At 43.9% G+C, this 13,520-nt stretch overlaps 3 protein-coding genes across 3 annotated transcripts; 2 read left to right on the top strand and 1 right to left on the bottom strand.

The window, feature by feature from the left end:
- The first annotated feature begins 43 nt into the window (after positions 1-43).
- Positions 44-5,509, top strand: LOC108600287 (alanine--tRNA ligase, mitochondrial). Its single transcript, XM_017987758.1, has 12 exons — positions 44-319; positions 384-557; positions 613-758; positions 817-1,014; positions 1,078-1,222; positions 1,278-1,417; positions 1,476-2,461; positions 2,525-2,681; positions 4,315-4,600; positions 4,662-4,882; positions 4,942-5,143; positions 5,211-5,509. Exons 1-12 carry the CDS (start codon positions 152-154, stop codon positions 5,415-5,417), a joined length of 3,030 nt encoding a protein of 1,009 aa, XP_017843247.1. The 5' UTR covers positions 44-151; the 3' UTR covers positions 5,418-5,509.
- Positions 5,467-7,891, bottom strand: LOC108600291 (flap endonuclease GEN). Its single transcript, XM_017987762.1, has 5 exons — positions 7,734-7,891; positions 7,368-7,677; positions 7,025-7,314; positions 6,804-6,971; positions 5,467-6,739 (listed from the first exon to the last, which is right to left on the bottom strand). Exons 1-5 carry the CDS (start codon positions 7,889-7,891, stop codon positions 5,503-5,505), a joined length of 2,163 nt encoding a protein of 720 aa, XP_017843251.1. The 3' UTR covers positions 5,467-5,502.
- A 167-nt stretch (positions 7,892-8,058) lies between these two features.
- LOC108598414 (signal recognition particle 54 kDa protein) lies at positions 8,059-10,104 on the top strand. Its single transcript, XM_017985038.1, has 2 exons — positions 8,059-9,111; positions 9,172-10,104. The coding sequence occupies exons 1-2, from the start codon at positions 8,194-8,196 to the stop codon at positions 9,778-9,780; spliced, it is 1,527 nt and encodes a 508-aa protein (XP_017840527.1). The 5' UTR covers positions 8,059-8,193; the 3' UTR covers positions 9,781-10,104.
- Positions 10,105-13,520: the final 3,416 nt, after the last annotated feature.

Here is a 13,520-nt window from a genome sequence, read left to right on the forward strand (position 1 = left end):
TAAAAAATAGCACAGCAGCTTCATGCGCGTGCAAGTGAATGGCAAACAATTTTCTATACTGTGAATGGCAAATGCCAGTCAGCTGTTTCATGAATATTATTTTTTGCCGGCTCGTGTAAATCATAAATTGCATTTGCAATTATTTTAATTGATGTACAACTCGGCTAAGCAGCTACAGCGTGTGCTCACCGCACGCGAGATACGCAAAGCGTTCATAGACTATTTTACGATTAATCATGAGCACAAATTTGTGCGCTCCAGTCCGGTGGTGCCGTTCTGTGATCCCACTGTTGCCTTCGTCAATGCAGGCATGAATCAGGTGCATATGATCTATATAATTGTTGTTTTTCTCCGTATGCTCATTTACATTTGCATGCTTGCAGTTCAAATCAGTATTTCTGGGCAATTCGGAGGCGCCTCACAAGCGTGTGGTCAACTCGCAGAAATGTGTGCGCGTTGGTGGCAAGCACAACGATTTGACTGTGGTGGGTCAAGATGGTTACCATCACACGTTCTTCGAGATGCTGGGCAATTGGTCATTTGGAGATTACTTCAAGGTTAGCTTCCATTAATTGTCAAGTGTTCGAATTTATGCACTCTTATGTCATTTAGCATGAGGCTTGTGCCATGGCTCTGGAGCTGTTGCGTGGTCCCTACAACATAGATCCAGCGCGCATGTATGTTACATACTTTGCGGGCGACAAGCTGCTTGGTATACCCGCCGATCTGGAGTGCTTTGAGATCTGGCGTAGTTTGGGGTGAGCTTATTACATAACAGCCATCATTACACAAATCTAATCAATTTTCATTTTACAGTTTTCCTGCTTCGCGAATTTTGCCTTTTGGCTGCGAGGACAACTTTTGGGAAATGGGCGCCACAGGTCCCTGTGGTCCCTGCACAGAAATTCACATCGATCACAGGCCTGGTGACGTAGAGCAGCGTGCCAAGCTAGTAAATGCCGGTCGACCCGATCTTACAGAACTGTGGAATCTGGTGTTTATACAGTACAATCGGTAGGTCGGTTTTAACTATTATACTACTGAGTGTATAAAAATTTGTTTCCTGTGTCCTTGCAGCAATGCAGATGGCAGCATTAGCCCTTTACCGGCTCATCACGTGGACACGGGCATGGGCTTCGAACGTCTCACTGCGCTGCTGCAAAACAAGTCTTCCAACTATGACACGGATCTCTTTACACCGCTCTTCGATGGCATTCACAGCGTAGGTAGTCGTAGCACAAAGACAGATCCTTTAATGCATGAATTTTAATTTACAGATCACCAAGGCACCGCTTTATACGGGCAGCTTTCCAGACGCGCATGATGCAGCTCTTTTGGACACTAGCTATAGAATATTGGCAGATCACGCACGCATGATCACCGTTTGCCTGGCCGACGGCATGCTGCCCGATCAAAAGTGAGTGACAGCTGCACTTTTAATTTTAATCCCTCCTTAATGAAATTTACTACCACAGCCAAAAGCTGCGACGTGTGCTGCGTAAAGCGTTAAGCATATCGGAGCAAGTGTTTGCGCATGAACAGCTGCTGGCCCAGCTGGTGCCCATTGTGGTAGAAACCTTAGGCGAAGCATATCCGGAACTGTGCAGCAAGCAGCAGGCAATAGTGGAGTTGATTGCCCATGAGCGGGATGTGTACAAACAACTGCGTGCCAGTTCTTCCAAGGCCTTTGCCGAGGTGCTCAGTGAATTTCCCAAGCTGGACGACATTGATCTAATGGAATGTCCCGGCTTTGTGCCCGCATATCGCGAGTTGCAGGTGCAGCGCTCGAGCTTCACCAACAACACCATACCCGGCGAGTTTCTTTATAAACTCACAGACACCTACGGGCTGAATGAGGAAAGCTTTCTCAAGCTTGCTGAATTAGAAAATATGAACTGTGATCTAGAACGCTACCGCGCCGAACTTGCGCTCGCCAAGCTGCGCACAAAGCAGCCTCAGCGCACGCAAAGCTCTGGCTACGATTTCGCGCTGGAGCAACGCATAGTCGATGCACAAGCACAGCTGACGCAGCGTCTGTCACCTACGGATAATAGCTACAAATATGTCTACAGCTACGAGCCAGAGAGTGAATCCTATGCGCTGCCCACAGTACAGAGTCGCGTGCTTGGTCTGCTTCATAACGATGAGGAAGTGTCGCATATGCTAGGTAGCCGCTTCTGTAATGCCAACGATACGCTGTCTATTGTCACCGAAGCCAGTAATTTCTATTACGAATCTGGTGGCCAGCAGTCAGATCTAGGACAGCTAATCATCCGCAACAAGCAGCAGCCGGGCCAGCCCCATCGACTGGACGTAGTTTGCGTCAAGCACCTAAACAATTGTGTTGTGCATGTCTGCCGTCTTGTAACGCCCACTGACGACTTTGAGCTTGCTGTAGGCGATGAACTGGAGTTGCAGGTGGATCCCAAGCAACGCCAACTCAACACTTGCCATCACACAGGTGAGCATCAATATTTTGTATGTACCTCAAGGGGGATGTAATTATTTGCTTGCGGTTTTTTAGCCACACATCTGTTAAATGCTGCCATACGCACACTCTTCAAGAAGGTTACCTATCAGGTGTCCAGTTCGGTTAGCAACGACCAGTGTAAACTAGAGCTTGGATTGCTTGGCAAGCGCATCGATAAAATAGACGTTGAACACATTGAGGACCTTATCAAGTAAGTAATCAACTTTTGTATTATTTGAAATACAAACTGTATAAATGGTAAAGGTTTATTTAAGATATGGCCCGGATCAGCCGGTTTTAGGGCGAATGAGCATTTTTACTGTCTTGAGCGAGGTATTCTTTTCCCAAAAGATTGATGTCTCATTATTTACTTTAGCCTTGAAGTATTTTCCATTTAGATTGCTGTAAAATCAAGTGTATAAGCAACTATATAAACTATCTTAAAATACGATCAATTTACCAATCTCCACATTTAGTGTACCACCAACCACCGTTATGCTTCTTGGCACAATTTCCCTCACTCCACACATCGTTATCTCGATCAAATGTGGAAAATTTCATATTCAGATGAAACCTCATTTCGCTGCCAAGTGCATTGCCAATCTTCTTACCCAACTCTTCTAATCTATAATCATCGTGCTCATTAGATATTCTAAAGTAATCATAACGATCGTATGTTCGACCTCCATCAAAATGCTCCATAAATATGTAGAGCTCGTGACGTTGAGAGTATGTCAATTGGTGAATTTTCTCAAGTCCCAAGAAAAAATCACCATCAAGCGATCCAAAGCCATTACGATATGCTATCCAATTTCTATAAAAGTCTTCCTCACCATTGATCCTTTGCTGTATTACAGTCCAACCCTCATTAGGTATAATTGAATCGCAGAGCACCTTAAAAGCAATTTTGCCATAAGGCTTAATTGAGTGTACACCTGGAGTATCGCCAAAGGGTATACAACTGTCTGGAATGTTTTTCTCTTTGCATTCATTTAACTGAATAGCACACGTATCAACAAATTTGCTATTTAATGCGCGCTCACACTTTTGAAGCCGATCTTGGGTTATCAGCATGTCATCTGTTTTATTTTTTAGTTCCATAGCATATTTTTCAATTGTAATAATTTGTTCGCTTTGGTTATTTTCGTAATGTAGGCTCTTCAATGCATTAGTATCTATTAAAGTCTGTAGTTTGGCTTGTTGACTATACAGTTTATCTATAATATTAGTATTTGCTGCAACTTCTCTTTCAAATTTTACGCTGTTACTTGATATGGAGTAATTTGTTAGACGTTCAATTGTTTTTCTGCAAAACTCATCACTTGCCTTTAACTGGGTTTTAATATGTGCATGAGTTTCGTCCATTTTTGCTGCATTGTTTATATACAACGCAATCAGTTGATCCTTACCCACTAATCTTTCATTTAGTGTATTCAATTGCATTTATAGTTCAGTAATTTCCTTAGTCAAAGCCGCTTGATTATTGTTGGCCAATTGTTGATTAAGTTCCTTTACATAACCAAGTAGAGGTGCGAGCGCTTTATATGAATACGTAGAGCATTGTTCTTCAATATTTGTGGGAGGCGTAGAGCAGTCCTACAAAGGTTAATAAATATAAACTAGCTTCTAGAGGAAGATTATGATTGGGTCACCTGATCAGCCTTGGATATGCCATTTAAAGCAAATAAATAAGTAATTAATAAAAAACCAGCACAGTGTCTGAGCTTCATAATGAATTAAATACGATTGATGAAAGTGATACTAAGCTTCTCATTGTATACAATCTCAACTTGTGGTTCAAATGTCAGGTTCAATTGATAAACAGCTTTCCTTTTGTTTTGCAGCCGTGCTATCTGCTCGGGGACCCCCGTGCAGGTGCTGGAGCTGAGTGCCGCTGAAGTGCTCCAGCAAAATGATATAACCATGGTGCCAGGCGAGGTGTATCCAGAGCAAGGACTGCGTTTAATAAATGTGCAATGCCAGGAGCTGGGCCTTAGCTCCAAAGAACTTTGTTGCGGCACTCATGTGACCAATACTAAGGAACTCAGCTGCTTTTGCATTGTCAATCTCAGGCAAACGAATCGCGCGCGCTTTGCCTTTACCGCTGTTGCTGGCGAGGCTGCAGAGAAGGTGAGTTTTTAAGTTGCAATACAAATACATACAGCAGACTAAGTTTAATTTTGGCTCACAGGTGTTGAAGACAGCGGCGCTGCTGCGACATCGCGTGGATCTGCTGGAGCAGCAATTTCGCACAGACAAGCTGACGAATGCCACGGAAACGGAATTGCAGACTATACGCCATAACATGCTGCACTCTGATATCAAGCTGCCATTTGCCTTTAAGCTGGACACATTGGAGCGCATCAATGAGTTGCTGCGTCGCCTCAAGGAAACTTCGCGCACCACGCTCAAGTTTGCTATTGCTAAAGCTTTTGGTTAATGTGTAACACATTTGACATTTCCTTTTACAGAGAGTTTGTGGAGGTTGAGATGCGCACTTTGCTGCTGGAGAAACCGCTTGACACACATCCCTTTATACTGCATTATATAAGCAGCTCCGCCTTGCTGGAGGAGATACCGCTGCAACGTGCCACCAAACTCTGCACAGATCGTCCCATACTTGTGGTTAGCATGTGCGATAATGTTCTCAAGGCACGCTGCTGTGTGCCAGAGGTAAATTATCAAAAAATATATCACATTGTGTGCTCGAGACTAATGCTTTCTCTACTGCCCATTGCAGCACTGCATCAGCGCCAACTTTAATGCTCAGCTCTGGCTGCAATGCTTTGCTGACACATTTGGTGGCCAGGTTGCAGCGCCCAAGGGTCAGAATGTCGCTGTAGTGTGCAACATGCGTGGCCGCAAGGTGAACAACCAGTTTGAGGAGCAGCTGGAGCAGGCGATGCGGCAAGCGAATGCCTATGCCAAGCAACATTTGCAGTTCTAAGTGTTAGTTACTCTAAGTGCTTAAGGTGTGTGAAAATATATTGCCGAATACTAAGTTGTACATTATGCAAATATATCTAATCAGTCTACGAATCGCTGTCGTCGCTAATCACCACCAAGCTGTGCTCCATTAGCTGCTCAAAAGCGTCCGCTTGCTCCACGCTTTGATCGAAAAAGTAACTCACATTTTTAACGGGGGAAACTGTCTTCTGCTTGATATTGGACAAACGCTGTTGTTGCTTGAAGCGATCCACGGGAGTGCGCAGTTTCTTTAATTCGCCTTTGACCAGCAAATCAAAGCTGTCGTCCAGTGCGTAGCGCTTACTCTGCGGCAGCTGCTCACAGATGGAGCGCTCTCGTCGCTGCTCCACCAACAAGTCCACATCATCTTTAAGTGGCTGCTGTACATCGCTTTCTTGCAGACTCAGCTGCGCCAGTCTTAAGCTCAAATCTGCTGCGAGCGGCTCATAATGCAGCAGGCGTCCTGCATGTTTGGTTAGCGCTGGAGGCACAGCTTGTTTATTGCTTACAATGCCATTAATTATATCTGACATGTCTAACGGCAATTCATCCTCATCGCTCTCCAGCTCGACGGGCAGATACTTATGCAAAGGCGTGGAGCATTGTGTATTCACAGGCTTTAACGGCTTCCCGGGTGTGTTTTCCTGCTGACGCTTGAGAAATCTTTGCAACGTTGTCTGCGTTGACTGCGATGCCTGTTTTTTTGTCTTACCACGCTTGGGTTCCAAATTCTCTACAGTGCTAAGCGGCAGCGTTGTCTTGACTTGCTTTTTACGCCCGCCCGCCTTGGGTGGCTTCTCTTTTGACTTCACATATGACTCTACCAGCGCTGGATAAGTCATCTGCAGCATGTCCAACGGCTCTATGGTGTGATACAACTCTTCTAAGCCTTTGGGATGCTCCAATAGAAACTCGTCGAGCTGCTCTTGCGGTACCAAACCCTTGAAACAACCGTCCGTATCCCGCCAGCGCAGCTCCATGCTGGATACACCCTTCACTGTGCGTTTTTTGATAATCTCTTGTGGCTCGAGAAGAGAAGGTACGCCTCCTGCTTGCTGCACCTGCCAACGCGTAACCAGTGGTAAGAATTTTTGGAAACAATATAGCTCTGGCCACTGAAGCAAATGTCCGAGTTGCTTGATAAACTTGACAAGATTGGGCTGACGCCATCCAAGCTGTAAATCGGGCACAGTACCAGGTACGTTAAGGAATTCTGCTATGACCTGCTCGTTGGGAAAATCTGCGTCCATTAAAGCCTTCTTGCGCAGCTGTAGCTCTGCCTTTATAGATAGACGCTGCTCCCTAAAGAATAAAGAGATAGAATAGTCAGGGCGAAGCCCAAGCAACGGATTGTCAGCTCACTAACTTCCAGAGGGACTCATCACAGCCACGATGTGTGCGACAAACGCTGCAACCGCTCTTAGTGTGGCTTGCCGTTCGTCCCAGATGACCACAATTGCTGCAGACTGATTTATCATCGACACGCATTTCCAGCGCGTTGTACTTTGCCGTCTCCAATCGCCAGCTGCGCAAGCTATGAACACAAAAGGTTTGTTAACTTTTGCTTACATACGGTAGAATGCATACCGTTCGAGAATGTCTGTCTCCTTGTACTTGTTGAAGAGCTTAAGCACGCCGTCCTTCCCAATACCGCCTATTCCATCTGGGCAGTAATCACAGCCGCACAGCAGCGCCATGACTATAACTTTATGCTGGCCAAAGTCCATGCGAGCGCAGATGTCGCGCATGTCATAGATATCAACAGCTCCGCCAGCAGCAGCTTGTGTACCTTGCGTGGACACCGAGAAGTTTCGATAAACACGCTGCGCACCGTACGCAAAGCAATCCGAGTCCTGGCTAATGACACCATCCACCAGCTAAGGAACAACTTAATTAATGAGACTCTTTATTACGCAGACTGGTGACTTACCCCCTCTTTATTAAGAAAAGCGCAATAGGCTTCTGCCTCACCTGGCGCCTGCACGCATTGTATACCCATGCAGAGTAACAAAGACTCGCATTGCTTGAGCACATGATTAAAGCGCGTACGTCCCTTATCACTTTTGTTTGTGACTGTTCCCGTGGCATCCTTATCTTTGTCCTTTGGGCGAACGCCGCGAAACTGTAACTCATTGCGCTTGGCAATAACTTGACTCTTTAACTTGGGCGCAACACCATCCAGCACAAAAACAGGTGTCACCTGCTCCCATATTAAATAGCAGGTGCGAAAGAACAAATTCCTATAGAATATACAACATGAAGTTTGAAATAAACTATGCAATAGTTCAACAATTACTTGAGATGATGTCGTGGATGCACAAAGTAGTCCACCACATTGAGGCTCTCGCACACCCAACCGGCCAGATCAATGGCCACCTTCTTGCCACGCAGCTCATTAATAGGTTTGCGATCTGCATGAGGCGTCAGCACTGTCCACAGCTCCTTGACGCCCATTGCAAGCAATAAATAAATAAATAAAATTTAAACTGCTAACAAGCAACTGACAGCGTTGCCACTTTGGCGCCAGTGTGGTAAACAAAACGGGTTTTGCCATTCACATCCTTACCACCTGCCTTTGTTATGACAGCTGCACGTGTTCGCTGTGATTGGCCGCTTAGTCTTCTTCTTGCTTTCGACGTGTCACAAAAAGAAATTGTAAAGTAAGCACAGTTTAGCAACATTGTTTAGTTTTCGCGTGTGTAAAGACGAATAATAGCAATACATTTAGCTACAATTAACGTACATACGGCGGCAAGATGGTTTTGGCAGATCTGGGACGCAAGATAACAACGGCGCTGCATTCGCTCAGCAAAGCCACAGTTATCAATGAGGAGGCACTGGGTGCGATGCTCAAAGAGATATGCGCTGCACTTCTAGAGGCTGATGTCAATATTAGGCAGGTGAAACAGCTGCGCGAAAATGTGCGTGCCGTAATTGACTTCGACGAGATGGCTGGCGGTCTCAACAAGCGCCGCATGATACAATCCGCTGTGTTCAAAGAGCTAATCAAGCTGGTGGACCCAGGCGTGAAGCCTTATCAGCCCGTCAAAGGCAAAGCCAATGTGATTATGTTTGTGGGCCTGCAAGGCTCTGGCAAAACGACCACATGCACCAAGCTAGCCTATCACTACCAGAAGCGCAACTGGAAATCGTGTCTGGTGTGCGCAGATACCTTTCGTGCTGGCGCCTACGATCAGATTAAACAGAATGCAACCAAGGCACGCATACCCTTCTACGGCAGCTATACGGAAATTGATCCTGTGGTCATTGCGCAAGAGGGCGTGGACATGTTCAAGCGCGAAGGCTTCGAAATGATTATTGTGGATACATCGGGAAGACACAAGCAGGAAGAGTCTCTGTTCGAGGAGATGTTGGCGGTAGCCAATGCTGTGAGTCCCGACAACATTATTTTCGTTATGGACGCCACCATTGGACAGGCTTGCGAGGCGCAAGCAAAGGCCTTCAAGGAGAAAGTAAACATTGGTTCTGTGATTATCACGAAACTGGACGGACACGCCAAGGGTGGCGGTGCTCTCTCTGCTGTGGCGGCCACACAGTCGCCTATCATTTTCATCGGCACCGGCGAGCACATAGATGATCTGGAGCCCTTCAAGACGAAACCATTCGTTAGCAAGCTGCTTGGCATGGGCGATATTGAGGGTCTGATAGACAAGGTGCGTATTCTTTTAAATGTTATGCTTTATATTGAGTTCATTAGCTTCAATCGTTCATAGGTCAATGAGCTAAAGCTGGATGGAAACGAGGAGCTGCTGGAGAAGATCAAACACGGCCACTTTACCATACGCGACATGTACGAACAGTTCCAGAACATCATGAAGATGGGTCCATTCTCACAGATTATGAACATGATACCAGGCTTCTCGCAGGACTTTATGACCAAGGGAGGCGAGCAGGAGTCTATGCTGCGCATCAAACGCATGATGACTATGATGGACAGCATGTCCGACGGCGAGCTGGACAACCGGGACGGCGCCAAGCTATTTAGCAAGCAGCCCACACGCTGCATTCGCGTTGCCCATGGTGCCGGCGTTGTGGAGCGCGAAGTTAAGGAACTAATCGCTCACTACACAAAATTCGCAGCAGTGGTGAAGAAGATGGGCGGCGTCAAGGGCCTGTTCAAACAAGGGGACATGACTAAGAATGTGAATCCCACACAAATGGCGAAGCTGAACCAACAGATGGCCAAGATGATTGATCCACGGATGCTTCAGCAAATGGGCGGCGTTGGTGGACTACAGAACATGATGCGACAATTGCAACAGGGCGCCGCGGGTGGCCTTGGCGGACTGGGGAACCTCATGGGCGGCTTTGGCGGCAAGTGAGGCGGGTTTTTTGTATAATTCTTTGTTTTTTATATAGTTCGGTCCTTAGCATTAATTTGTTAACGGTTTACAAAACGGTCGTTTGCATGGAATCTTTCCATATTGCGTAATCCAAATTCAAATTCCAACTCGTGATCAACAGCAAGAGAAAAACGAATACACACGTATATGCAACAGAAACAAATCAGTTAACAATTAAATTCAATAACGGTGGTCTTCAGTTTGCACTTGCAGCTTGTTGCAGTGCAGCCGAGCTGTAAGTGAGGATTAATAAGTGCTTCAGTATAGTCCACTTGAAATGAAAATAAATATCATCAAAAATAATTTGTAAAATATGTGACGATTTTTTAAAATTTCAAAACTTATAGAACACACAGCAACAAGATATAAATCAACAATGTGGCGCCATCTATGGAGAGACTGTTATTCAAGTGACAGCATCTATGTGTCGTTGAGAGGATTAAAAATAGCGCTGCCATACTTGTGAAAAGTATTGAAGAATTAAAAAAAAAACATGAGAAATGTTGTGCAGTGAATTAAATTTAACAATTAAATAAAACAAATTTAAATTTAACTTACACAAACGTTAAATACAAAATAAAAATATGACAACACAATTATAATTCCTGCTATACGCTTTAAGAACGTAAAATGAGTGAGTATAATTGTATCTACAAGAACGTGTGAACAAGTGTGTATTTTGGACATGTTCGGCGCACACATGCACACATACAACTACAACAAATACAGGAACAGGAACAGGTGCGCAGAAAATCAGAAAAGCTGTCGCAGCAAAGACGGGTAAGCAAACAAACGTCGTTGTGTACGTATTTATATATGCATCGTATTGGTGGTGGGCGTCAAATGGGGAGCTCACACACACACACACACACACTCAGACGCATACGCACGCAAGTTTGCGAGTGGTTGGTAAATTGGGGCAGCATCCCTTGCGCTTTGCGATTGTGAGTGTAAGCAGACATCCTCGTTTGCTTTCTCTCTCTGTCTCTCCCTGTCTATCATTACAGTATACGTTGAAAAAGCGATTTGGCCGCTATAAAAATGTCTATTAAGCTGTCAAGTTGTGACACTCATAAAACCATCAAACAAGTCAAACGAACAGGTTCCCAGCAAAGTCTGCACGCCGAACGCCTGTCAACAAATTTTTTGGGCTCATCCTTGTGCTTAAATACACACACACACACATATACAAATATATATATATATATACTATAGTATATGTATGTTTGTGTTATTTAGCTGTAGGCTGTTTTCATATTTGGAGCCTGTGGGCACGGCCATCACTGTACATTTCTTTCACGTTGGCTGCCTAGTCTATTTTACTGCTGTTGTTTGCTTTAAATAATCCTATAATATTTAACAAATTGAATAACTTCCAGATAAACTACGTATGTGATAGAGTAATTATACTATAAGGAGGACTATAAGAAATTCCAACTACTGCCGGAGGATAGTCTAGGCGTACAGAGTCATTTAACCGAAGTTTGCAAATCCCTCAAAATATATTCGCTTCTGTTTGATTCACCTGGCAGTACGAGCGATTACTTTGGAGAAGCCTTTAAGTGTGAAAACTATTGCGTTTTTATATCCTTAAACTTGCATTAAAATTCACATTTTATTTGCAAACAGCGCGAATGGTCTCTAAGTCCAAGGATGCTTTGATGGACGCCAATCTGTATGGACATCAACTGTAGGTCAATAAGATGATTGTAATCTGCTGCCAGAGGAAAAACAGCCTCCAGCATCGCAGCTCGCTGGCCGAATCAATCGGCTCGGCAGTGCCTGGGAATCTGCCTTTGCATCATCTATCTGAAACGGATGAACGTACTCGCGTACTTACTTAAAGGCCCCAGATGAGAGTCAGAGCCACAGCCCCAAAATGAGCCAATTTACGCTGAAGTGATTGCTATGCAAACTTTTCTTAATAATGGCTTTGGCAGAGACAGCTTATTAGGAAAAGCCACGAGGTATCTTTCGCAGATAGCTATAGCCAACGGCACCGGGAATGCTAACGTCACCTAATAAGAAAAGTAGAACAGGAATTATTAATAAAGTTTAATTAGCAATCAATTTTTGTTAAAGCGTCGAAGTAAATAAAAAAAAAACAGCAATTGTCCTTAACAAAATAACTATATTCATATATTCAATAATTCAATTTAATTTGCATAAATCTGGAGAGCATGTGGAATCATAAGGTAAGTAAAGTAAGTAATTTCTTTCAGTGACATGCCTTCTAATGCGCGCGCTCTTTCAAGAACAACACAATTTTTTTGGCAGCAAGCTCGTTGCTTACATTTTTATTGCTTTTCTATGTTTTTGGTAATCTTCTTTGCGCCCTGAGGCGAAAATTTTCTAAGTTGATGGACAATAAGTTGACCCTATACTTTGTTTATGCAGATCGATAGAGTGTTGTCCTGTTAGTGCTGCAAACCAAAACTTTTGATCTGGCAGAGATATGACCACTTTTCTCTAGAGAATTCTTGGTGCTTGACAGCACTTTAATGTAGCCATAACAAGTAGATCACGTGGGTCTCATACATTTATTAACTAGACAAATACACATACTACAATTTTATAAGTATATATACATTCAATTGGACTTTGTATCAAGTGATGACACTCTTAGGCAAGTCCTTTCTAAAGGCGTTGTCTCCTTGGTCGGGCTGTTAATTGTCTGGCTAATGTACCACGGAACACCACACCGGAGATTATTTTTTTGTTGGGTGCATTGATTTTGTATTTAACTCTAGTTGCTTGACTAGCCGGCGCGCCCATCTCGGTTGAAAGAACAGATACCAAGGCCATAAAGGGGTTCACCGACTTCCTCCCGTATAACTCTCATTAATAAATAAAATAAAAAAAAAAAAAAGATTTTGTACAGGGCTTGGTTGTTGTCTCCACTGATGTTTTCACCTCGCAAGTATGCAACACTTTTTGCATTTCCACCAAGGGCTGCCAAGCACCGACAATCATCTACAGAAAAGTGGACATACATCGATAGGGCATCCTTGATTTTAATTCAAGAAATAGTTTTGCGCAATCCTGGATATCCTGGTATGCAGATCGATAGATTCGAAGCCCATGAGCTTGAATATTCATGTTCTTTTGGATTGGGAGGATAAAGGAGGAGCTGGAGTTTAAAAAGGATTGTTTTGCAATGTGAACAATAAAGACTTAGGCAACAAGCTTGACGAATCTTTTTCCATAAGAAGTGTAAAATTGAGAGTCGTGCTCGCCGCTGTCTTTATTAATAAATGACTTACCTTATTTACTTATGAGTTCGCCAGCTCTCCAGTTATACTCAATTCAAATTGAGCATTCAAAGTAAATATAGTTCTTACTATATTTCTGCCTCGGCGTAAAAATCTCTGCTAGAGCAATAAAGCTGTAATTTTCTTGCTAGGTGATTTGCTTTTAGGGGGTGCTCTGGTCCAGCTGAAAAGGCTGCGGCTAATGGGAAATAATTTTCGTGTGCAGTGCCTGGAACACAGCCCAAGGGTGGCATGGTCCCACTTAATTTTTTTTTGAACCGTATAAGCATACAACGGCCTCACTCTGTCCATTACTTGTTTGTTAAAGGAAACACGCTTCAGATGTTTGTTTTCTTACAGAAAATCAATTTGTCTTTTATTGATTCAGAAAAAGTTCAGTTTCATTTTTTTTGTTTTTTTTTTAGTTTTTTGTTGTTCTTTTGGATGACAGCATTTGCTCTTTAGTGA

Source organism: Drosophila busckii, chromosome 3L (assembly GCF_011750605.1).
Source record: "Drosophila busckii strain San Diego stock center, stock number 13000-0081.31 chromosome 3L, ASM1175060v1, whole genome shotgun sequence".
In the NCBI taxonomy this organism is placed as follows: domain Eukaryota; kingdom Metazoa; phylum Arthropoda; class Insecta; order Diptera; family Drosophilidae; genus Drosophila; species Drosophila busckii.

Excerpts from the sequence above, each read along its gene's own strand:
- LOC108598414 (XM_017985038.1), top strand. The coding sequence starts at position 8,194 with ATGGTTTTGGCAGATCTGGGACGCAAGATAACAACGGCGCTGCATTCG. Across the intron at positions 9,112-9,171 it reads TTGAGGGTCTGATAGACAAG|GTCAATGAGCTAAAGCTGGA; the intron begins GTGCGTATTCTT and ends AATCGTTCATAG.
- LOC108600291 (XM_017987762.1), bottom strand. The coding sequence starts at position 7,891 with ATGGGCGTCAAGGAGCTGTGGACAGTGCTGACGCCTCATGCAGATCGC. Across the intron at positions 7,315-7,367 it reads CTTTTCTTAATAAAGAGGGG|CTGGTGGATGGTGTCATTAG; the intron begins GTAAGTCACCAG and ends GTTGTTCCTTAG. Across the intron at positions 6,972-7,024 it reads GAGACAGACATTCTCGAACG|CTTGCGCAGCTGGCGATTGG; the intron begins GTATGCATTCTA and ends TTGTGTTCATAG.
- LOC108600287 (XM_017987758.1), top strand. The coding sequence starts at position 152 with ATGTACAACTCGGCTAAGCAGCTACAGCGTGTGCTCACCGCACGCGAG. Across the intron at positions 558-612 it reads CATTTGGAGATTACTTCAAG|CATGAGGCTTGTGCCATGGC; the intron begins GTTAGCTTCCAT and ends TATGTCATTTAG. Across the intron at positions 2,682-4,314 it reads CACATTGAGGACCTTATCAA|CCGTGCTATCTGCTCGGGGA; the intron begins GTAAGTAATCAA and ends TTTGTTTTGCAG.